Source organism: Chaetodon trifascialis, chromosome 6 (assembly GCF_039877785.1).
Source record: "Chaetodon trifascialis isolate fChaTrf1 chromosome 6, fChaTrf1.hap1, whole genome shotgun sequence".
NCBI classification, from domain to species: Eukaryota; Metazoa; Chordata; class Actinopteri; order Chaetodontiformes; family Chaetodontidae; genus Chaetodon; species Chaetodon trifascialis.
In genome coordinates this window covers 21,591,518-21,615,757 of record NC_092061.1, presented here as the reverse complement: position 1 = coordinate 21,615,757, position 24,240 = coordinate 21,591,518, and the positions used below count along the sequence as shown (strand labels likewise).

Here is a 24,240-nt window from a genome sequence, read left to right as displayed (position 1 = left end):
TACAAGAAGCATGAACAAGAATCATAAATTAAGCAGTGGCCAGAGGACGCAGGGTTCAATCAGAGCAGATGTGTGTCCTGATGAAGCTGATTTTCCACTCGTACTAAAGATCACACGGCCCCATTCTCTCCTTACAGGAGGGCCATGTTTGACCGGCCGGAGGACCCAGACTACCGTCCCCTCCACACAGAGCAGCAAGGTGGAGACCTGCTGCAGGATGACTAACAGCACCAAGACCTCGAACGTTAGGAGAAACCAGCAGACGGAAACATGACACAGGACAGTCAGAGGATGTGGAGTCCCAGCAGAAGACAATTAAGATGTAGAACTTTTTTATAGCATGTTCACAGTAAGCGTGCTCACTATCCAGCGTTCATGTGCATTAATGAGAACACAGTAGAACATAATTGGACGAAAAAGCAAGTCTTAATGATCTACTAAGAAGACTGTGCTTCAGTTTTTTCAGGATGAAAAGTATCATTTAAACAAACAATGACGTGCTAAAATGTCCAGACATGTAAACTTGATGTTCGTACATTATTTAGGATGAAGTGAGAGGAGCAGGTCTGACCCGTAACTCTTCCCGGCTGTTGTTCACAGAACTGCCGACTGCCTGAAATCCCATCAGGCCCGTCTGCACACTCTGCACTTTCACCCGCTGCCTTTGTAGGTCAAACACTGGGGACAAAATGGAAACTGCTTAGCACAACAACACGCAAACAAGTCTCTGTGGGACCCCAACAACAAAACCCAGCCTTCATCATCCCTTATAAGGCAGCCCTGCTCACAAACATTAGTCACAGCTGATGTGGGTCAACATTAAGGAATTACTTCTGCGTTTCACGGCATGTTTTTTCAATTGTCAGGGTGGAAAAGGAGCATGTACAGTAAGATTATTATGGGACAGAAAATGCAATGTAGCTGCTTTCTGAGACACAAATTAGTCTTTAAATGAAGAATTAATTCACAAAAGCTTAAATATAGGGCTGAATGATTTAAGGCAAATAGCTAATTGGAATTTTGTAACATTTCTACTTCCTTCATCTGACAGAATAATGCAGGTGCTTGTTTTTGAGATTCTGCCAAGTTTGTGGGAAAAAATGAAACTGTCAGATAAGGGTCAACTTCTAATTAAACTTCTTTTTCTACAGAAACATCGACCAGTTTAGCCCCAATTATTATTCCGCTGTGTATTTGGCAACTCACAAAGTTCACAAGTTCACAGGTTCACCAGCTGTCATTTCTACAACCAGAGCGAACTGTCCGACACTGACTTGAGCGATCATAGATTGTTTACGTACACACAGCCATGCTGGTGAGGCTGCACTTGAACACAACACTGTTTTATCTATATGCCAACATTAGCATGCTAACGCTAAGCAGGGGCAACGTTTACCATGTTCACCATAGCAGTACTTTGATGGTGAACATAGTAGTACAGCCTGTTGGCGTGCTAACATTTAACTCAATTTAAACTGCACCACAGGCTGATGGGAATGTTGCGCCAACGTATTGCACAAAAATGAAGTTTTGATCTGATGATGGTGCAAGAGGAAAAGTCAGACGACCAACAAAGTAATCAAAACTCTTCCTGAGGGGAACATAAATGTCTACGCCAAATTTCACTGCAATCCATCCAACAGCCGTTGAGACATTTAAACACAAATGTCAAACTCATTAGAGGAAAAAGTCAGGGGTCTCAGACACCTTCATCCTCTGGGAACCGTAAATGTCTGGGCAAACTTTCAGAGCAATCCATTTAGGAATGGTTGAGATATTTTAACCTGGACAAAAGTGGTGGACCACCACACCACACAGATCGCTAAAAAAAAAACATACATAGCCTTTACAAGTTTTCTCCAAACATTCAAAAATGACAGAGCGGTGCTTCATCTTCAACCAAAGCTTCTGCCCACACAGAGCTCATTAACCAGGCTACAGACAGGATGCATTGTTGTTTTGTCTAGTCAGAGAAATGTTCTTTAGCTTCAGATGAGGAAATCTGCCAACTTAAAAGATCACCTGCTGCAGCTTGTTTTGACACTGTTCATTTTGCAAGCTGTAATTACAAACGAGATCTCGGGATTTCAAAACGCTTTCAAATCACAATTTTGAAATACAAATGACAAACCGCTCAGACTGAATACTTGTACAAATAAGTGTTAAAAGAGTCAAAAATCTGCTCAAAACAATATTATCAAAGTCATTCCTCTGTCTAACCTGAGCAGTGTCACGATGCACAATATCACCAGATGGGAAAACAAGCTCTTTCATTTTTTTTTATTTTGTAAGAATTATTAAAATGTACAAAAAGACAACAAATACAACATAACAATATATTATCTGAGACTGGTTGTGTGGTTTCTTCTCCCTCTGTGGTCAGGTAAAGAGAGTCAGTGGTCAAAGTGAGAGAGCAGCTTCTCCACGCTGACGGTCATCAGGGAAACATGAAGGAGGGACATTTTCTACCTCTGCTTTGCCAAACAGAACACAATATTAACATTAATAATAATAATAATAATAAAACAAAACAAAAAAAAGAAGGTGAACAGCTGACTGAGAACCCGGCGGAGCAGGAAAGACATCCAGCGCTTGATGGAGGAACATCGGGACATCTTCGTTGCTGATGCTGCAAACCGTGACGTCATACCTCAGCCAGGCGAGCACCGCTCTGTGGGGGGGCGCCGATGCTGCATCATCTACCAGGCAGGTGCTGTGTTCGCCAGTCGCCTCATTCGCCTGCGAAGCAAACAGGAACATTATTGATTAGTCTGTTGACTTTTTCAGACCACCAGTCTAAAAGTGTCCACGCTTTGCAGCTGTCCCATATATTTACTTCATTCGATTAACTTTAATTTATTTGGCTTTAATTAGTGAATCGCTGACTTCCAAAAACAGTCAATTCTATCATGGAGGTCTACCAAACAGCAGACGCTCACCTTGTGTTTCTGTCCTGATCTCTGATCTTCTTCTCCATCTCCGCGTCTGTCAAGGTCTCCAGCAGGGGGCACCACTGGTCGGCGTCCCCTGTGTTTCTAATGGCTATCTCCACTGTGGGCAGAGGGTTCTCGCTGCAAAACACCAAAAACAAGAACAAAGACAGTTCAGTTGGACTGGGTTTATGTTACCGCAGAACTCCATCACGGTTTCATGTGACTCAGAACGGATGTTTTTGAATCATTTGTGAAAGGTGGAGTCACGTTTTCCCCCGAAGCTGCAGCAGATCCCAAACCTGCAAATTGTGCTTGAAGGTTCAAAGACGAACACGTGGCATCATTCCTGTTCCAATAACTAAATATTATGACATGTAAGTAAAACAATTAGCATCATGAAAGAAAACCACATTCCTGCCTTCGGTGATATTTTAGGAAACACGACGACTCAACGGAAACAGACGAAACATGAGAAAACACGCGTGAGAAGCCGAGGTAAAATAACAGATCTGAGCTCGTGTTTTTGTAGCTTCGTGCATGCGCTGCCCTTTCATTAATCATCATGAAGTAAGAAAATAAAAGCAGGAAAATAAAACATTTCTTCCACACCAGATGTCTAACTGTGATAGAGATCAGGGCTGCTGTCTGGGTTTTGAAATATTTCATTACTTCACATCCTGGGAAACTCAGACAGCCGACTGTCGGCTACATTTCACCCAGAGACGAACATCAGAGGTTGACCCCGTTCAGCCTCAGTCTGGACGTTCTATAAAAACACCTTCGGATAGAGACATTTGCTGCTTTAAAATGAGAAACTGAAATGCAACAACATGCGTCAGGTGCTGGAGCATGACAAAAAGAAGATAGGGTCAAAGGTCACAGCCACATCACCATGGCAACAACGTACACAACAACAGAGGTGTAACACGAGAACGGACATTTCCACACTGTTTTTCAGCAACTCTAAAAATTTCAAAACCTCAAACGTATTTTTCAGACTGGAGGAGGAACTGTGTCTCACTTCTCATTGTACAGCAACATCAAATTACGAACCCTTTGTAAAACTCACAGGTAACTTCTCAAAATGTGATAGAAGGAATGTCTAAAAATGACAACATTACAAATCGTCATGGCATCACAGCCCGTTAACATAACAGCTTGGTGGGTGAGACTCGATCTGATACTGACACCATCCGTACAGAAAATGGCAGCATTCAAAACGTTAGCAAACATACTTTCTATCACACATTTCACTGTGTTGGTGAGACAGTACCTGAAGGCGTACGTCCTCTGGTGCCAGCTCAGCTGACCGCGGATGCTGTAGGCGATGGTGGTGACAAATTCGCCGCCCAGGCCGAGCTCAGAGCAGAGCTTCAGGGCGAACTTCTCTGGAGAGTTCTCCCTCTCAGACATATCCCACTCAAACTGGTCCACCAGAGAGATGTTCCCAACATGGATGTTCAACTAGAACACAAACATGGGAGAAACAATGGCCCATAAATGACTTATCTTGTGTTACTCTGGAGAATGTGTGGCATGAAAACATTAAAAAGATACTCAGTATGAGCGACAGGCAGTGTAGACTCACCTTGATGATGACCCTCTGGTCCGCTTGGTCCTCCAGAATGCTGTCTGTTGGATAAGACTCAATCTGCTGTCGGATGGCAGAGGCGATGGCGGGGACGAAGGCCAGTGGGTTGAGGTCCAGGTCATCACAAAGGATCTCAGCAAACATCTCAGGTGTCATTAGCTTCTCTGAAAATTTCAGAAAGATGACAAATTTTTACATTTTGATATTGGCTCCCAATGCCCTGAGGTCTTTGCTTTGACTACAGAGCTGAGAGAGGGTGATGATGGGCCATTACCGTTCATATTCCAGGTGAAAGCATCTCTGAGCTTCTGTCCCTCGATCTCCATGTCCAGACGGATTGGAACCAGCACTTCAGACTGAGTGGCGTTCTCATGGATCACGGCTGGATCGTGGTCGTCAAAGCTGGGCGAGACAAATACACAGGGGGCAAAGCTTACATCTAACATCTGGCATCTAACATTATATACAGCACTCAGTAATGATGCACTAGTAACAGAAAATAATGTTGTTTCAGAAGTGTCCCTGATCTCAGTTTACAGCTCCATACAGCATAAACTTTTGAGTGTTTGTAACAGAGGGGAAAGTGAATGAAGGAGTGATTTCAGACACAGCCCCTGTGGAGGTTCTACGATTGGTTGATTGGACAAATGTATCCAAACAATCACCGGGCTGAAGGTCACCAGTTGGAAAACGTAAACATATTGTCCAACGCTAGCAGGTTCCTGTTGCTCACCACAGTGGGAAAGTCCTCTTCTTGTCGCGGCCCAGTCGGCTGCGGTTGATGGTGGTGGAGCAGGGCACTGCGTCCAGGTGGTGAGAGCTGTTCGGCAGCGTGGGAACCCACTGACTGTTCCTCTTTGCCTTCTGTTCCCTGGTGACAGACAAAACCATGCAAAATAACTTGCTCTTTTTGTTTATTCCATGTCAAATTCCCTCAGCGCGGACACAACATTTTGAAATGTTTTCAGTGTTAAAAACATATGATTTTCCTCAGCTATGTTAAGGAGGGGGAGTAATGCAATAATTACTGGAGCATCTCTGATTTCCAAATTAGCCTGATCAAAAATGCTTTGTAGACTGCACACTCTCAGTTTTATTATTAGTTTTTACTGTTAATCATCTTCATTAACATTAGAAACACTTTACAGACTCAGCGCTGTGTGAACAATGTCTTCAGAAGTGGCTATGGTGGAGGTACCTGAGGTAGGCGGGGGGCTCAGTGCTGATGGAGACAGCTTTGTACTTCTCATCGTTTCCTTCAAGGATCTCCTCGACCTCTGACGCCTTCAGCAGGGTCACACTGGTGGCCAGCTGAGTGTAGCCGTGGTCTGAACGACAAGAACAAGGCAAATCAAAACAGAAACAACAACTGAGCAGGCAAGTTAAATGACAAAACAATAACGCTTAATTTCAGTATTATTCAAATGACAGATGTTTTTCAATTCCATTGACTGGAATTTTTAAATAGAACAGCCTCACACATGAGGAAAGAGATAATGATGGGAATTCAAAGCCTGGCACAGCCCCACCCAGCTGTAGACGTGCTAAGACTGCACTCTACTGACCGTGTGATGACTCCACTATTTTCTTCCGTTCTTCTACTGATGCCAGTTTTCTCCATAGCGATGGATATCTTTTATACAGGGAGCCTCTGAACATACGGAGGTAGTTTCCCACCTGAACACACACACACACACACACACACACACACACACACACACACACACACACACACACACAGATACAAAAAGCGGAGCATGAAGGCAGATTACTAAACATAGATTCTTGATGATAATCAATAAATCACTGCAGTCACTTCTCTGTCGGTTCCAGTTTCAGAGATGTGCCTACATTTGATAGTGAACTGAATATCTTTGGTGTTTGGATTGTTGACAGTACAAAATATACAACAAAAAACGTATATGACAATATATACAACATGTTAACATCATCTGAAATGTGTATCACAATAAATTCTCACGTTTATGAATTGTCACATTCACCTGGATGACATTTCCTTCATTGTGCTCTTTCATAATCTAGTTCATCTGGATTATTTAACTCCAGTATGATCAATCATATTTGACCTGTGGATTGGCTTTATTGTTGATAAAACTATTTTAATTATATGGGAGTCTTTCTACAATAAATACTGAATCCGGCCAACTGCAGTATATGTATGTCAGTGAGAGTCACTGTAGATTTATAACCCAATCCTCGCACACAGCATGTAAATTACATGATATATTTCGTGCAATTTACCTACATTTTGTTACCAATCAGCTTTTAAATTCTAACATTAAGAAGTCATACCCACGTTATTAAACATCTGTAGTATTGAAAATAGGTCACAAGTTCTGAGAGCTGTGACTTTTGAGTACCTACACACTACAGTGTCTGCCATCACAGCTATCGAAATTCTGTGACCCTTTATAATAAATTTAGGATCAAGAGTCCGGCATAACTACTCCAGACAACATGTACAGCTATTGTAGGAGAGGTGCTTTAATTACGTAGTTTGCTATATACTAGACATCTGTTTGCTTTTTTAAATATGGATCTCATTACGTAGTTATGAGTGTTAGGATTTTACATTGCCGTGTGCCAAGTTAACCAAACGGTGCATAACGCAGAGCAAAACCGTGTTGTTTTGTTTAGCGTTGGCGCTGGATAAACAGTTAGCTTGCTAGCGCTAACTGTTTAACGTTAGCTAGCTCAATGACGAAACACGGGTGAGTCTATGGAGAAGGACACACGATTTCAGGTCAGTCTCGATTCCGTTACATTTACATATGGGTTAGTGTGTTTTCTCATTGAGGCAACTCTCGGTTACATTAAAAATAAACCCAAAATAAATGAATGAGTCTTCCTGCGCTGTTCTCCCGGACTGCTAGCATGGCTACCTAGCTAGCTAGCTGCTAGCGGACCGGCTGCCGGGATAAACGATTCACATATATACCGAATAAGTAAATAATTAAAGTAATGATTTGTCAAAGAGGTGAAACACTTACCTCCGATCCGATCATATAAAAGTCTCCATCCTCCTCGAGCTGAAATTTGACCGGTTTTTGTCCAAACGTCTTGCTAAGCGCCATACTGAAATGAAATAACAAAGCTCTGTCCGACTGCGCAGGCGCAAAGGACAGGAACGTCCGGTCGCTGAGAGATGACGTAACAATAACGTATCGATTCATCAGTCGCTACAAATTAATCAGTTACAAATAAATAACAAACCAATAAATCAAACTAACACTACTTCCTCTTAATTCAAATCAGTATCTTAAAGTTCTGAAATCACCTTGTAAACCAATAATTTCACTGGTTTATTTTTAACTAAGTATGGACTAAATGTATGTTCATTAATATAAAACTTGGTCATTTCTTGCACTTCCAATTATTTATTGTTTTGTTTATTGTTGTATTTTGGGGTCATTTTACGACTTTGATTGTAAAGGAGAGAGCCAGATGGGGGATGATGTGCAACAAAGTTGCCTGGCACCAGGGAATATACCCATGCCCCATACCTCACCTTTATATTATTTTACTGTGTGATTTTATTTCACTATCTATGTATATTTAACATATTTATAAGATTTGTGCATTTGTGCCACAATGTACACTGAACATCTTGAGCATGAGAGAAGTTTTACCCTATTTGAACTTTTAAAGGTAAATTTCCCTAGTGTGTCATGTCATGCAGAAATTCTGCAGAAGCAGATTCCCATCTCAGCTCCTGAATCTTTGAACACAGGAGGTAATAATAAAAAGGAAAGAGTTGTTTTACTTTTATAAACTTAATGTTTATTCGTATATACATGAATATATTAATCTATAACCAAGAAAGGAGAGAATGTACAATGCAAAACAAAATCTCTATATACAAATCAATAAATAAACAAAGACATAATCAAGGACAGTTTTATATTCTACATGGGTTTTGTGTTCTCGGGAAAAGTAGGAAAAGTAAAACAAAGAAGTGACTGCAGTTAGAAAAAGTTTTGAAATCCTTTTGTTAAAATGGAAAATGGCACCCAAGCACAGTTCAGGGGAACAAAACTAAACAAAAGGTCAAATAAAAATAAAACAAACACACACCACGCCAGCTGGTTTCCAGTTTTTAGGTTTTTTTTTCTTGTAAACGCAGCCTTTTTGTTCAAACTCGCACAGAATCAGGTCAAATCACAACAGGAACTTCATTGTCAACACGGGCTACAACGACACACAGACCAGTCCAACATCAACCTGAACAGCACGTAAAACGCTTGGCGGGTCAGGAAATTCAGCTGAAGTTCCACTCCTGTGCACAATGTTCACGCTCTCAGAGAACACAAGCACACCTAAAGATGGAGCTGCTGCAGAAACACTGGATCAGGGTGCAGACATCATTTTTAATTAAAGGCCCAATAATATTGACTTTTTTTGTTCCAACCAAACAATACAGAGAGGGAATGTGACCAGCTATTTTAGGAAATTAATTAACCTTTTTTTTTTTTTTAATGAAACTATATCATGTCAGCTGTTTTAAAAGACTTTATGTGTTCAGTAGGAACCAGTGAAGTCAAGTACTGACAGACAGACTAACATACTGTGGCGCACTGATGGTCCTGTTGCACTGCAAGAATGGAGGAGGATCTCTATCGCACCACTGAAATAACAGAGGAAAAGAAGGCTGATGAATGTTTGTAACACTGCTCTATTGGGTTTCACCACAGATAAAGTGGGTTTCAAGTGGTTTTCATCCCTGAAACTTGTCCAAAAAGAAAGCAGAAATATCTCAGGGTCCAGTGTAAAACGTTTAGCACCAGTTAGAAGGAAATCTACACGGTGATATTCAATCGGTTATCAATTTTTATAACGTTCTTACACGTCGTAAAGTCTTCTTGATGAGGTGTACAGGATCCAAAATTTAACCATGTTTGCTGCTACATTTTTTTCAGCAAACATACCTCAGATGTGGAGTTTGGTTGGAATAAAAACCTGGTTTATTGTGCTGGTTTTGATGGCAGAGATGCTCCAGTTTGGAATAATTGCAAATTTGGCAGCTGTCTGATTCTGAAAGACATTCGAGAAGCCATTAAAACATGCAAAACAGGAGGACAGATTCATGAAAGTGGGATTTCTACAACAGCTTCATCTGCAGCTCCTGACAAACATCTGAGCTTCAAGTTTCTTGGACAACAGTCTAATTCTCCACAGGGAAATGGGTCCAGACATCATAGTGTTCTCACCCTTTTTTGTTTTCCAGAAAAAATGCGACAACAGTAAACATACAAACTTGATTATTTTTTTACTGTGAAAGGCAGAGGACTCGTCTTTTTCTCTCTTTGCTTGTTATTTTTGGCACATGTAGAGTCAAGACTGTTGCCATCGCTGCTCGCCAACAAGATGAGCGAAGGGCGGATGTTCACTACGACACCATTAAGGGGGAACAGATGTTCTAATTGTTTTGTTCACAGTGCTCGACATGATGCGCCGATCAACAGGCAGAGGGGGCAGAGTGAAAAGGTCAAAGGTCACAGTGTTCAACAGCGAAGGATTTCACGCCACAGTGGCACGAACAACATCCACGACAGCCGGACGACGTGCCTCCTGCCACTCGTCACAATATTGCTAACGCAGGTTTTTTTGTTTTTTTTTTCCTGGTGGGGTTGGGGGGGCGCTTCATTCATTTGATCTCTAAGAGAATTATGAACTTCATGCAGGTGAAAATAACAAAAAAGGCAATACATGGTCGCAGTGCAATCCAAGCAAATCTAATGTTTTGTTGCGGTGATATGAAGGACTCAGAAAAAATCCAACCTCAGATATTCGGTCATAAAGTGTTTTTGGTGAACCCACTTTCCCTTAATCAGCAAATTTCCTACATTCCTACATTCAACAGGACTCAGAGACAGGGTGTGAGTGTTTTGCTGTTGATCAAACTGTTTGCTCATCCTTTACCCCCGAACGGCAACTGTCCCATCACTGCTAACTAACAACCTTAGTTCAGAACAGCAGTTCAAGCTTTGGATTTCCCCACATGTCGAGGCGGTTAGCATGGCGCTGTAGTGACAGTGACACTCTGCATTCAAAGTGTTTCAAGTGTGGCCCCTTTTCTAGCCTTTCCCAAACCAAAAACACAAGAACAAAGGTGTTAGAAATGCATTAAACAGTGCGTTTGTCTGCCCTACCACGAGCTGCAAACATTAGTATGTCCGGCTGACTAGCTAATAACCTACAGTAGTAAGAGCGTCTTACTTTCAGGGCCAAGGACCACATCATTACCAAACTACATTAGCTTGTGGGATTACAGGTTACATTAAAAAAGGTCCCGCTCACGACTAGCACACCCACTGCTTTAACTCACTGTATGCAGTCAGAGTTCAGGCTTATGTTAGCGGCTCTGTCAGCAACCCCTGACTAAAGCTTACCCAAGACAGCATTACGTTTGTCAGACACGTTGGTTAGGACTCATCTTCAGAGCAAAAAGATGCAAAAATATCACCGTTATAGTAAAATGCATATGTGCCTCGCAAGAAGGGAAAGCAAGCGCGACTAAAAGGGCTAACGGTGAGCAAAACAGGTCTTTTAGAAGTGAGGGTTGTGTGCAAAAACTGTGCAGAATGAACAAAAGAAGCCCTTAGAAAATGAAAAATACTGCAACGATGTGACATCACTGTATCCATGGGAATAAAAGAAATACAGAACTCAAAAATGGAAAGCACATCCCCAAAAACCACTTTTTAAAAACAGTCACAAGGTTGGATTTTTCCTGTCAAGGAGCAGATCATGGACAGGTCGCGTCATTCATCTGGGCTCCCACGCACGGCCTCATGCCAAACTTAACTCTAGACTCCATGTTTAACAGCCTGATTTAAGGACCTTTTCATCAGACTTTTTTTTTTTATTAGCTTTCCAGATCTGGAACAATCAAAGTCCATTTTTTCCACACTTTCTGTCAGGGAGCCCAGAGAGGAAAGACTCTGCTTTCATCACCAGCACGTGAAGCCACAGCCAACACCACAAGAAAACGTCCTGCAGGATAAATCAGCAGGACCCGTCGGCCGCCTCACAAGCCTGTCATGGCACATTTGGAAAGTGGTTATTCATGGATATGAGGGATGATCCGCCATGTTGGAAGAAACCACAGTCTATCGCTTCTTCCCGTGCGATGGCATGGGTTATACCAAAATATGTTTGCTGTTACAGGAAATTTGGCATATTGTTCTTTAACCAGAAGGAAATCTCACAGGTTTGGTTTGTTGCCAGTTTTCTTTCATTAATAGTATCTCAGAATTTTTCTACTGCAGTAATTTGGGACCACGAGAAGATGGTACGTCTCATCTCAAAGGGGATTATCCTGATAGAAAATAATACATTTCAATACATATTATTGAATGGGTGCAGCAAGCCAGACTGAACAGCTGCTAACAATAACATCACTTCAAGTCAGCTTTTATTGTCTTAGAGGGTCAAAATGATGTTTCAGAGTGCTTAATGAGCACTGAATACTTAGTTTTGCAATTGTCATGATTGAATTAAAGTATATTATTATATATTTTTGATTCACTCTGGTGTCGAGAAGCCCATGAAAGCATCTTGCTCAGCTGAGTTGTTCCTGTTGAGTTCCAACATGGCGGCCAGTGGTCAGGAAGCAGAGAAAGTGCAGCTCGTACAACCTCTTCAGAAGGATAATTAGCAGCACCATATCAAAGCAGATGCAAAAAAAAATGTACAAAGCGAAATGAAAAAAGTTTTGATATCATGACGAGTCTATTAACAAAATCTCATGGTCCGTTTCAAAAGAATATACTGCACAGTTGGTGTGAACTGATATATACACTCCGTTTCTTTGTTCTCAGCTCTCTTGTTCTTCTCTCAGTTTTCCAGCCCAGTCAAGTGCGATCAAAGGACTGCCACATCCTTCACGGTGTAGTGGTTACAATTCATTCATTAAAAAAAGGAAACAGTGGCATGTGATTCATGGCTGTGCCCACTGGGTTTTGACACAATGTCACCATTTCAGACTCCTTGACCTTCTTGGTTTTTTTTTTTTGTAACATGGCAGCGTTCAGAAGATAAAAGAGTTCAGGTCCCTCCACGTCAGCGTCGCTGGTGGTAAAATGCTGAAATGAGTCCCAGCGTCCGAGAGGGGGAGCGAAACGTTCAGTGCTGCAGTCCCAGAAACACTGTCGACATCAGGAACCCCGGGTCGAGGCGGTAAAGGCGGCGGTACACTCACAACAAAAGTTCCCTGAAAAAATAGAAACACATTCGAACGCCCAGCGGTTACACGCATCTGTGTTTACTCGCTGCGGCTTCGTGTTGTTCGTTTATGTACACTCCGTGCCGGGAGGGCGCGTGCATGGAGAGAGGATGGAGGCTGCTGAGTGAGTCGGGGTTTTAAAAGTTGTTTTATCACAGGTGCAGAAAACTCCTCCCGTGGACGAGATACCAGAACAAAAACCTTTAAGACCGAGTGAATGTTAAGATGTAAACAGTTGGAAACAAAAAGTAATGGACTGGAACATGAAGCGGATCTGCTTTTCCACAAGCCACGTGAAATTTCAGACCGAGTGGAGTCTGGATCGACTAGTTCAGCCGCCACTCGGCTGCACCTGATGTCAACGCAGCCGTTTATATTTACCACAAACGTGTCCTTTTGTTGTCTGCCTTGCGGAAACAGCCTCTATCTGGACGCTTCCTGCGACAAAATCAGCCTTTTAACATCCTCGGAAGGCCCTGATGACACGACAGCTGTTACCAAGTGCTAAGGTGCTCCTCTGCTTTCTGCGAATCCACAGAAAGGGTGCTTGGTCATTTATCGCCTCTCCTTTGGCATCTCAGTCTTTGCCCGAACCAAAACTCAGATACTTCAGGTTAGTTTGCCTCCAGCAGAGCCGAACAGAAATGTTACTTCTGAGGAGTGGAGACCAGAGAGGGTTAAGGGGGTGGAGGGGAGGCAGGAAGTGGTGCGTTTGTCCTCAGAAAATCCCTTTAGCGATTTTCAGTCCCTTCTGTTTCATGCGAGGCAGCGTCGAACTGGCCACGTTCTTGGCCCGCACCGGCCGGGCCAGGCCGCGCTTCTTCAGCACAAAGTCATAGTTGGCAGTGGAGTTCATGGCATAGAAAACATTGGCATTGTCTGGGATCCGAAGCTCTGCAGGGCGAGACGAGAGAGAGAAGAAACAAAACACAGTTAGTCAAAATCTTGTAGGAATCTTGCCCATCAATCAAAAGAATGTGAACATTACAACTTATTCTTCAGCATGAATACAGCGATCTGTACGCAGACCCCACAGAACCAAAAGATTATTCTGTACAATTTAAAGAATGAACAAAAAAAATGAATTGAACAGATGGCATTTACACACTTTTCCAAGTCCTGGAGTAAGAATGTGTGTTTTTAGTTTTCACCTTTGTCCTCAGAGATTTTCTGCATCAGCTCATAATCCTCGGCCTTCTCCCGCTCCAGGTTGTGTTTGATCATGGCCTTCCTGATGACCGCTGGAGTCTTATCTTGACTCGTCACCTGAATCAAGGGATAAATCTTTATTTCTTTACACTTCTTTCTTGCTGTTTTTCTCTCGTTTTCCTAAATCAGAGACTTTCTAAAGTGGGAACACCTTCACTGCAGCCAGAACAGACCAGGTGAAAGAAAGTTGTGCTGCAGCAGAGCACACACGACTATGGAGCTTTTGAAATCTGGATCTTTGCAAATGAACTACCATTTGGTTTATTACATTGTGCTTTGGGTGTTTTCATTCTAATATCTGCTAATGTTGGTTGTATGAATTTTACAACTTATTATGTGATCAGAAACCTGTATTTTGATAGGACAGCATGTTCTTTGCTGAGCACATATCATCCTACCATTCACTCATTATCGTTCATGTTCTTAAGCTTCACTAACAAAATATTTAGCAGATTGTTGAAGCTGGTAACACAGAAATTGTGATATTTTATGCTCATTGGTTCGAAGAAGACTTATGTCCTGAAACAAGAAGATTTAGGAAATGACCTCACCAGGATGCTCTTGTACATGTTGCCGTTCTCCACGTCCAGGCTGACCCTGATGATGCAGCAGTCGTCGACCTGCTGGTTGTACAGCGGCAGCGACAGAGTCGAGTAGTTCGACACCGCCGACACCGAGCGTTTGTGTGAACGGGAGGCAGACATCGGTGTGGAGCAGGAGACGGAGGAGGAGGAGGCGCTGCTGGAGCCAGAGGCTGAACCGGAGCTGGAGCCCGTGCCGGAGGTGTCCAGAGATGACAGAGATGTACACTCCCAGAACTGAACAGGATGACATGAGAGCAGAGGAGGCGGTGAGAATAAAACAATCAATGAACCTCTCAGTTACCTTTTGGATCAAAGGAGTATCAATATGAATATCTGTGATGCTCAGCACACAAAGACTGAAGATATGCTTCCATCAAGGTATTTTAATGCGTATTTTGAAGTATCACATTAGAAAATGTGAATTGATTGAAAAGGCAAAATTCAGAAACACAAATTCAACACAGTTTTCACTTTCGTTTTTTAAAAAAAGAGTTAAAATGCTTAATGAGTGATGGAAGAACCATTCCTGGATAAGTTCTGACAGAGTGAACATTTAACTGTTTGTATGAATGTAAGAAAACAGTGAAGAATTCCAATCAAAGTTTCACAGAGCCCAAAACTGATGTCCAAAGCTCAAAGGCTTTTCCAATGTTACAAAACAGGAAAAAAATCATCAGTATTAACAAACGGGAACCAAATGATGTTTAGTGCCAATCAATTTTCTGAGAGTCAACTAATTGTTTGAGTGATTTATCATTTCAGCAGCACCAATACTCAAACCACACGAACAAGCTTTACTTCACTGTGTTCCACTTAACACTGTTAGCTTGCTAATATGAAAGACCTACTCTATAAATTCAAGTGGTGGGATAATTGACAATTACATATATTTGTCTATACAAATGTTAATGGCAGACCGAGAGGCACTCAGGAGCGTATATAATTACAATTAAACATTCAACTGCCATCAACAAACATGCCTGATGGTGTCTTCAGGAACGAAATGCAAATTGTAAAAGGAAATCTTACCGTTGACGTTGTATCTGCCGCTGGAGCTTCTCTCCCCAAAGCAGAGACGGTAAGTTTCACTGAAGGAGTCGACGTCTGGAGAGACAGACGGAGAGAGTGAAGCAAACAGATGTCATCACCCCACAGCCACACTGGAGAACATGCGACACTAGACTGACTTCTCTGTCCCCGCCTCTCTGCCTCACCTTCCTCTCATGTCCCTCTGGAGAATCGGACAGGAAGCTGGCGTTCACGTCCTCCAGGTCTGAACCACTGGAGCTGACAGAGGTGACGCTGAGGGCGTCGCCGCTGTCCCCGCCGCCTCCTTGGTACGGTCTGTAGTGTGAGTGGTCGAAGGACTTGGAATGAGAGCCTGCGCCGCTGCTGCAGCCGGCCTCCGTCAACTGCCGGCTGGACACAAGATAGTAACAGGAGACGACTTTTAAACAGTCATGATACGAGAGAAAACCCATCCTGCTCAGTGTTATGATGATAAAGTGAGTTGGAAAATGTTGCTTATGTGTAAGACAATGGTTGTCTCTCTCTCAACAGCACATTCCGTGCCTCAGTTTTGATCAACTCTGTCACTTACTCGCTCCAGCGTTTCATGATGCCTCCGTTCTTCTTGGCTCTGAGCGTGTTGCTGGCCGACTCTGACAGAGGCTCGATCTCACAGGACAGATTGTAGCTGCAGGAACAGGAAGTCAGGACGGATGACAATGTTAATCTGAGCTCATCTCAAGGATAAGACGGGACGACCCGTTGCTCACAGCTATCCTGCCACTTCAGTACCCAAACATCCTGCACTGATGTGTCAGTAAACAAAACAGAACCCCGACTGCTAAGTTAAGTCAGTGAACATGAAATAAGATCACAGTTGCTCTCAGAATGATGAAAAAAGGCCAATTATTGGCTGATTGGTTATTAATAAGACAGCAGTTTGTTCTGCTTCCCAAGAGTTTTGTAATCGCGTTAAACCACATTTGCTGATACCACCATTAACCACAGGTGTGGCCAAATCTACCAGGACTGAAACCACTTTATAAGAGGCAAAATTAGAAGTACACATCATGCAGAATGGCCCTTTTCAGAATCATATATATTATATAACTGCATTATAATTACACTGATGTTTTAACGGACTTATCAATTTAGTGTTGGAGCAAGTACAGATGGGGCTAATTCTAACTAATGAACTATTTTTAAAATGGGAAGTATAAACTTTAATAAAACATCATAGTTTTTTTTATTGATTATGTTTTGTATGAATGATCTGACTCTGGAAGGTAAGTAAAGCTTTAAAATAAATGCAGTGGAGCTAAAAGTCCAATATTTGCCTCAGTGAAGCAGAAGCATAAAGTGACTTTGTTGTTGAGACAGAGGGAGAAAACCAGCATGAAAGGACCAACAAACCTCTCTGCCTCGCTGAGTTTCTCCACGCCGGCGAACCACTCTCTGAAGTGGCTGTCCTGAGTGAAACTGTAGTTGTTGGAGGCCAACTGGAGCAGTTTGATCTGAGCGATCACCTCGAACTCCTGCAAGTAGACGCAGAACAGGATATGATAAAGAATGAGATTCAATTTTTGATTCGACAGATTTATCATTATCTGTTCTGAGCGGAAAGATGATTTTTATCAGTCACTTTTTTTTAATCACACCTGCAGAGATGTTTTTAAATCTATTTTTCTAGTAGATTTTTCATATTGTTACAAACAAGCAAGAAAATTGAATTCACCTTTCTTCTCTTCTCGAAGTTTATCAGACCACCCTGAAAAAGGAGGTATAAAACATGAGAAAGTGACAGTAAAAACCAAACCAAACCAAACATAGAAACCTGCCAAAGAGGACAAATAAAAGAAACTTAAGACTGAAATAAATACATGTCTGACCTCTGTGTAATCCTTCATGGCAGTGTCCATCATCACCAGGTCCGTCAGGAAGGTCCCCAGGTAAGGAATCGTCCCTTGCATCACTCCCTGTTCACAGAAGGACAGAGGGACCATCAGTGTAAGTAATCATGGAGGCTGAGTGCAAAAACATTTTCAGAACATTTCTCAGAAAAACAACTCTTTAGAACCACTTTCTGAGTGCAGAGGCACTAAAAAACAAAAAACAGTCTGTTCAAGGCAGGACTAATCACGTTAGAAAGGCACAGATATGCATCAGGCTGGACAGACTGCAGCATCCTCACTTTCCACTAGGTGGAGCTGTTGGCACAGAATTGACACAAGGCAGCAGCCATTGCCAAATGTGTGATAATAACAGCACGAAGCAGAAGCACTGTGATGAAACAAGTCTTTCACAGATGAATAAGAAAAATAAAGAAATGTAAATCCTGTCTTTGTGGACTCACCAGGTCTCTCTGCTGCTGGTGTCTCCTTTGAGCTCGTTTGGGGTTGATTTCCAAAGTGGCAAACTTGGAGGTCCCTTCCTGCAGAACAATGACAAAAAGGATGTTCGTTTTAAACACAAAGAAATAAAATGAAACCCTGTGTGAGACTTACTTACCTACATAAAAGCAACCCGAACACATCGAAATAAGAACATGCAATACGTATGAGTGGCACGTGAGGAAAAACTCCACACAGTCACTGCATCAGGTCGGTTGTGTAAACCAAAACAACACATAAATAAATAAACCTAAATTCAAACATCCAACTTTTCCATAAAAACAGATCCTACTCCATTTATTCTGCTGCACACTGACAGTGATATTATCTGGAGAACTCAGAGGAAATAAAACATGTGAAAGTGACAGTATTACTGCATATCAGCAGCATATCTCAAGAGGAAGCTTACAGCAGCAAGTAGTGGTTTAGTGCTGCACTTCCCCAAAAGCTGAGACACATTTACAGGAATAGTCAACATCAACGCGAAGCATGACGAGTGCGTCTTTAATTCTGAAAATATAGCAACGGATCTATAACTTAAAGAACAACTTTTGTGTGAAAACCAACAAAATGTAATTATTGTTTGTGCTGTTTTAACATGAGCAGCCAATGCATGCAGCTGGCCTGGGTGGCCCCTGTTTAGGCCCCGGGGGTGGCCAAGTGGGAAACTCCCTTCATGGATATTTTGTTGAGTTCAGCCTGAATTACTTCCAAAAGCTTCAAGACCTTTAATAACCTGCTGAAGTAGTAAATGTGAATATATTTAGCCCTAAAACTGCATTAAAGTAGACATACGAAGGGTTACTTTATTCATGCGACCATACTTTGATGCTGACAGATCCTTAAAACTCGGAAGAAAAGAAAAAGAAAATCCACCTCCTGGGGTCCCCAGTCACATTCCTCAGAGTGATGTAATGCTCAGAGGCTTTCTGCAGCCCGTGTAACTCGAGCTGACCGAGTCAAGTGAACGCAGCCTGGCCTGAGCAGATAGAGCGAGGCAGAGGCGACGCCTCGAGGTAATCTCTTACTCGCTCATCAGATCAGAGCCGTTATCTACACCTACCAAAGGTTTCCTCCTCCCTTTGACGTCAACTGGGATTCCCTCAGAGGAAGCCCGGGGTGTTCACTCACTCTTACATCAGCAAAGTGCTCATCTTTATACATAGGTGATAACACACTCATTGTATCCAGTCTTTATTATGAGTCATTGGCAAGATATTTGTTGTTTGTTTCCAGTGTTAAAAATTAAGCAGAGTCTACAAACAATACTCCTTACATACAGTTTGATTTACACCTCACTCGGGTTCCTTTTAAAGGATAAGTCTGTGTCTATTGTGGATTTTTCAACAAATCCTGTTAAAAACACAAAACCAGAAATGATTAACCAATGAATCTAACAAGCATTGCTCTTCATCCAAAGCCTGCTAATTCTTCTTCCTCTGTACGATAAAGCTCAATTATTGTCAAAAAACTAGTGCTGTCAAAAATAACGTGTTATTAACGCGTTAATGCAAATCAATTTTAACAGCGTCATTTTTTTATTGCGAGATTAACGCTCTTTGTCACCTAGTGAACTTGTAGTTTTTTATAAGCTGTGGCCACTGCTAGTAATGTTACAAAAACTACAGGATCTGATTTTTAACCCGGAAACAAAACAATAGGCACGCCCCACGCACGTGTTTGGTCTTGTCTGCTCGCTAGCTGTAAAAGAGTAGGCTACCGGTTTGTGTGGATGTCAAGCGCGAAACGCCGAAATGGATGCGAACAAGATTCTGAATGGAAAGTTTAGTTTCAAAAAGTTGCCAGATGGGTCGACTGACAAGACCAAAGTTATCTGTGTGTATTGTCGGTGTGAAATGAGTTTTCACTGTAGCACATCCAGTCAGAAATACCACTTGATGGCCAAACACACGGCGAATGCGAATTCTCCGTTTAAGTTGAAGCCATGGTTTAACTGCACTATAGCCTGAGTCCTAGTTTACAATGATGTGCACTTAGTAACTTTATCTTGTATCACCCTGTTGTGATCCCTTATAAAGGGCTGTTGAAGGGGCTTTTTTGTAACCAAGTATTTATTTTTTTGACATCTGTTTATTGACAGTGTTAAATTGTGTGAGATTTGATTTATTCAAATGTGAATGTTAGTGTGAAATATAACGCTACACATTGTTGTAGCCATTAAAAAACATTTTCACAAAGCAAGCCGATCCAGTTTTCCATGTTGATAAGAGTATTAAAATGATAATTAATGGGACATTTAGAATAGATAAAAATGTGCGATTAATTTGCGATTAATCGTGAGTTAACTATGACATTCATGAGATTATTTGCGATTGAATAATTTAATCGATTGACAGCACTACTAAAAAACACATCAAGAAGCCACACTGTTGCACTGAATGACACGTTTGCTCATTACCATGAACATACATTCATACTGTACTGTTTTGAATGCTGCCCCAAATACTCACTATACAATGTGTATATAATATAACATATAATAGCAGGAGCAGTATATGGAACACAGACATTAGCCAACTCATTTCCTGGTCAGTCACGTTTCTCTGCGTGTCAGCTCCTGCTGTCCTTGAACCCAGTGCGTCAGTAAGAGCTGCAAAACACCCCAATGGTGTCAACCACTCTGCATTAAACTCCACGAATCAGACTAATGATGACAGCAGTCTGTCAGCTGCACGGAGCCCACCCAGGACATCGTGAGTGATATATAGATACTGTGATTCGCGAACATGGCACAAGGTGTTCTGTCCTGCAGGATGTTTCTGTGGATGTTCCTCTGCAGCTGCTATGAGACAGACGTGAGAAAGTCCACAGATGGGACGGGTCAACAAGCCATACATCCTGCTGCCCTCTGCTCAGCTGCCATGAACAAACATTATATAACCTACGCAGACCGGTGGACTGATTTGTCTGATTAATAAGGCCTGATTACAGGAACACTGCTTACTTTTTACTTTCTGTCTGTCGCTAGACTGTTAATTCTTTTTCTGAAGCTTTTTCTGATTTCTTATTTGAACATTAAACTATTAACTATTTTTAACAAGCTACAACACACGTTTGACAGGCTTTGTATTTAAAATCACTACATAGGCCGTGTGTGTTATGTATTTTGGGGTCGACCATTTCTGTGTGTGTTGTTGAGGAGCTGTGACCCACCTTCACCAGCAGCTCTCGGCTGAGGGAGTAGTTGTTGTCGTCTGAGAAGATCTCAGACAGCTCGCGGAAGGTTCGGAAACTCTCCCTGAGAACAGATGGAGAGGTCAGTGCATGAAAAGCAAACAGAGACCCTGACAGCTCCTCTCCCTTCAATAATTAATCATCTAATAATTGAGTCTATGCAACAATGTTTTTGGAGCCCATTGCTGCAAAGTCAGGGCTGGAAACCTACCGTGACACTTCCTCCCAGGTCCTTTTGAGGCGGTGGATGGCGTTGCACTGCAGGGCGGAGAGGATGGCTCGTAAGGAGGAGAAGTTCTTCAGGATCCGACACTCCTGAACGTATCGGGAACAATTATCCAGTCAAAAACAGACACAAAACTTCAAATGGCTTCATATTTTTCTTTTACTTCCTGTCTGATTGGCTGACAGCTGTTAGGAGATGTTCAAAATGTAAAATATCCCTTTAAATAATGACTGGGTGCAAATAAATAAACCTGATGGTGTTTGCTCACCCGGGCAACGTCGATCCACCTCTCCAGCAGCCTGGCTCTCTGGTTGGGCTTCAGCGTTGGGTTGCTCAGACAGGTGGTGATGACACAGTTGGTGACGGAGTTGAACTGGGCCACAGTGGCTCTAATGGTTGGAGCCAGGTGCTCCTTCCCCTTCTTATCCCGCTGAGACCAAATCCCACCCAGGCAGTGGTAGGGCACAACCTTCTTAAACAGATCCTGGACAGAGAGATAAACAAAGAGATTGAAATATGAATAAAACAGCACAAACAGTCTGAGTGTTTAAATACGTTATTTTGAGGACCATAACTGCAACTTAGACTTTCTGATTACGCAGCATTAAGCCCAGGGTAGTTACAGGGTAGCTGTTAGGAGTACTAATCACTGTTTTCTGACGTTTCATAACTGAGCAAGAGAAACTGAACAGAGGATGAAAGGCTGCATCTGTGGATGAGGAGAAGGGAGACACGCTCACCGCGTCCATGAGTGTGAATTGCTCTGCCACCATGATGGGGTCAAACGACAGGAAACTAAAAGCAGGAAGCTCGTCCTCAAAGCCGCTCTCTTCCTGCGTGGCAAAGGGGCAGCCGATGTGTTCCCCTGAAGAGACGGAAAAAAAACATCTTCTTCACAACACCGCCTCGACCTGAACTCAGCCTGCACACAGTTCCTGCACTCCTCATCCTTTCTTTGACCTTGCTGTTTGTTTCCTGCAGGACTTGAAAATTTCACTCAGTGCTCAAACTTTTCTCACGTGTCTCTCATCTCACGTGCTGATAGTGACTGTACAACCAAACTGTTCTCTACACTACAAGTATTACAGCTGATACTGTGAGTGCAGCTGCATGAAATGTGCAGCTGTACATGATGACAAATTGTTTGCATTTGTCAAAAAGAGACTGAAGACTTATTCATAATCAAAGTCTCAACATGAAGGGTAAATCCAGCATTTCTCTCCTCGACCACAGCTTTAGTTTCTACTGGGACCCCCTCATTCTGGAGTCCCTGCCCTGTTGTCCCTCTCCTGTCCTGCCTTCATACCATCAGGATCAGGCTCACACTGCTGTCGGCGGTGGAAGTGGGCCAGCAGGTTGCGGGCGCGGCGCTCCAGGTCCGAGCCGGGGAAGTGGCGGTGAAGGTACGACAGAAGCTGGTGCAGACAGTCATAATTTGGAGGGCTCCAGAAGTCCTCAGAGTACTGGTCCAGCCACGCGCCCAGGATGGACGAAACAGTGCTGCAACACACAAAAAGTAAAGGCTGTGATGAGACAAATTCGAAAATTAATATAAATTTTGCATCTGAGAGACAATTTTTCAGTTGCTTTTAGTGTTTCAGTCACTGCAAGCTATTTGGCTACATATAAGTCCATCTATTAGCTATTCCAATTTATCCTGAGGGAGCCAATCCCAGCTGGCACTGGGCAAGAGGCGGGGTACACACTGGACAGGTCGCCAGCCAATCACAAGGATGACACAAAGAGACGGACAACCATTCACACCTTTGGGCAATTCAGAATCGCTCATCTTTGGAAAGAAACCTGTGCACCATGCCATCCTTAAATATAAATGCTAGATCCGTTCTTTGTATGAGGAAAGTTAAGCTTTAATAAAGAAACAGTTCAACATTTTGGGAATTCTAAATATTTGCGTTCTTTCACAGAGTGAGATGAGACTCGACATCATTGTCGCATCTGTGTTGTAAGTTTGAAGCTGGAGTCCGGACTCATTGAGCCTCGCTTTGTTTAAAGGAGAAACAGCTGGTTTGTCTCTGTCAATGGATCAAAATAAACCATAATTCATCAGATTTCCATGATTGGCAGTAAAGCTTAAGTGTTTTTGTTCCTGATTGATTTATCACATTCTTATCAGTTCATGAACTGCATTTTATCAAACTCAGCCCCTCATTCAGACAGCTGTCCACTACGGTTTCAAAGCGTGTTGACATCCCTTTAAAGTGGGGGGGAGTGGGACGAGGCTCGGTGCTGTGAATGTGCTCAGTGATTAATGTTGGCAGCTTGACAGTGAAGGTCGTGGCAGACTCACTTTCTCAGCTCCGTGCAGTCGTCATGGGAGACTCTGTGTGCTGTGGCTGCAGGGACATTTTGGAGTTTGGCATACCTGAAAAAGCAACACTCAGTTCAGTCTTCTTCAACCAGGATGATGAAAAAAGCAGCATTTACATTCTGATGGGAATAAAAAAAAATTGCCCCTGAGTGCACAAAGTGTTAAAACACACCGACTGTGACCAGCCTGATTTGTACTTATGTTCCATGCATGGCAGAAAATGTAACCATTACTCAGCAAACTAAATCTTTAGAAATGACAATAAATAAATAAACACATACATAAGATGACGATGATGATGATGAATATTTAATCTTCATATTGTCATTAGAGCTGAGTATCCTCCTTTCTGGCCGATACCTAAAATCTACCATTTAGATTTGGTCAACAGCTGATGTCAATATGCTTGTTTTTCTTAATATATTTCCATTTAACATGTCAGCTATAATAATAAATAGGTTAAAAAATTGACATGAAATCAAAGCTAATGTATGGAATAAAATAAAATAAAAAAACAGGAACACTCCAGA

The 24,240-nt window shown here is 42.3% G+C and overlaps 3 protein-coding genes across 7 annotated transcripts in view; 1 reads left to right on the top strand and 2 right to left on the bottom strand.

Annotated features, from left to right (window-relative positions):
* The window catches only part of LOC139332460 (stromelysin-3-like), a 32,295-nt gene extending 31,987 nt beyond the window's left edge, over positions 1-308 (top strand). The window contains 1 exon segment of the mRNA XM_070964430.1: positions 138-308. Within this exon segment, the coding sequence (XP_070820531.1) occupies positions 138-225 (88 nt within the window). The 3' untranslated portion in view covers positions 226-308.
* A 1,979-nt stretch (positions 309-2,287) lies between these two features.
* Positions 2,288-7,662, bottom strand: smarcb1a (SWI/SNF related BAF chromatin remodeling complex subunit B1a). Its single transcript, XM_070965404.1, has 9 exons — positions 7,536-7,662; positions 6,090-6,201; positions 5,723-5,852; positions 5,258-5,395; positions 4,799-4,926; positions 4,522-4,688; positions 4,207-4,397; positions 2,940-3,071; positions 2,288-2,739 (listed from the first exon to the last, which is right to left on the bottom strand). The coding sequence occupies exons 1-9, from the start codon at positions 7,617-7,619 to the stop codon at positions 2,700-2,702; spliced, it is 1,122 nt and encodes a 373-aa protein (XP_070821505.1). The 5' UTR covers positions 7,620-7,662; the 3' UTR covers positions 2,288-2,699.
* Positions 7,663-12,452: 4,790 nt separating this feature from the next.
* The window catches only part of LOC139332432 (ral guanine nucleotide dissociation stimulator-like), a 50,955-nt gene continuing 39,167 nt past the window's right edge, over positions 12,453-24,240 (bottom strand). For 3 of the 5 annotated variants that reach the window (XM_070964391.1, XM_070964390.1, XM_070964388.1), the window contains exons 3-18: positions 23,690-23,764; positions 22,688-22,881; positions 22,122-22,246; positions 21,650-21,865; positions 21,367-21,470; positions 21,135-21,219; positions 17,924-18,001; positions 17,460-17,546; positions 17,306-17,338; positions 16,984-17,105; positions 16,163-16,258; positions 15,777-15,981; positions 15,592-15,666; positions 14,530-14,796; positions 13,921-14,035; positions 12,453-13,663 (exon numbers count right to left, since the gene is read on the bottom strand). In XM_070964391.1, the coding sequence (XP_070820492.1) occupies positions 13,488-13,663; positions 13,921-14,035; positions 14,530-14,796; positions 15,592-15,666; positions 15,777-15,981; positions 16,163-16,258; positions 16,984-17,105; positions 17,306-17,338; positions 17,460-17,546; positions 17,924-18,001; positions 21,135-21,219; positions 21,367-21,470; positions 21,650-21,865; positions 22,122-22,246; positions 22,688-22,881; positions 23,690-23,764 (2,053 nt within the window). In that variant the 3' untranslated portion in view covers positions 12,453-13,487. The remainder of the gene's footprint in view (positions 13,664-13,920; positions 14,036-14,529; positions 14,797-15,591; positions 15,667-15,776; positions 15,982-16,162; positions 16,259-16,983; positions 17,106-17,305; positions 17,339-17,459; positions 17,547-17,923; positions 18,002-21,134; positions 21,220-21,366; positions 21,471-21,649; positions 21,866-22,121; positions 22,247-22,687; positions 22,882-23,689; positions 23,765-24,240) is intronic. The other 2 variants (XM_070964393.1, XM_070964389.1) reach the window with 1 other exon arrangement.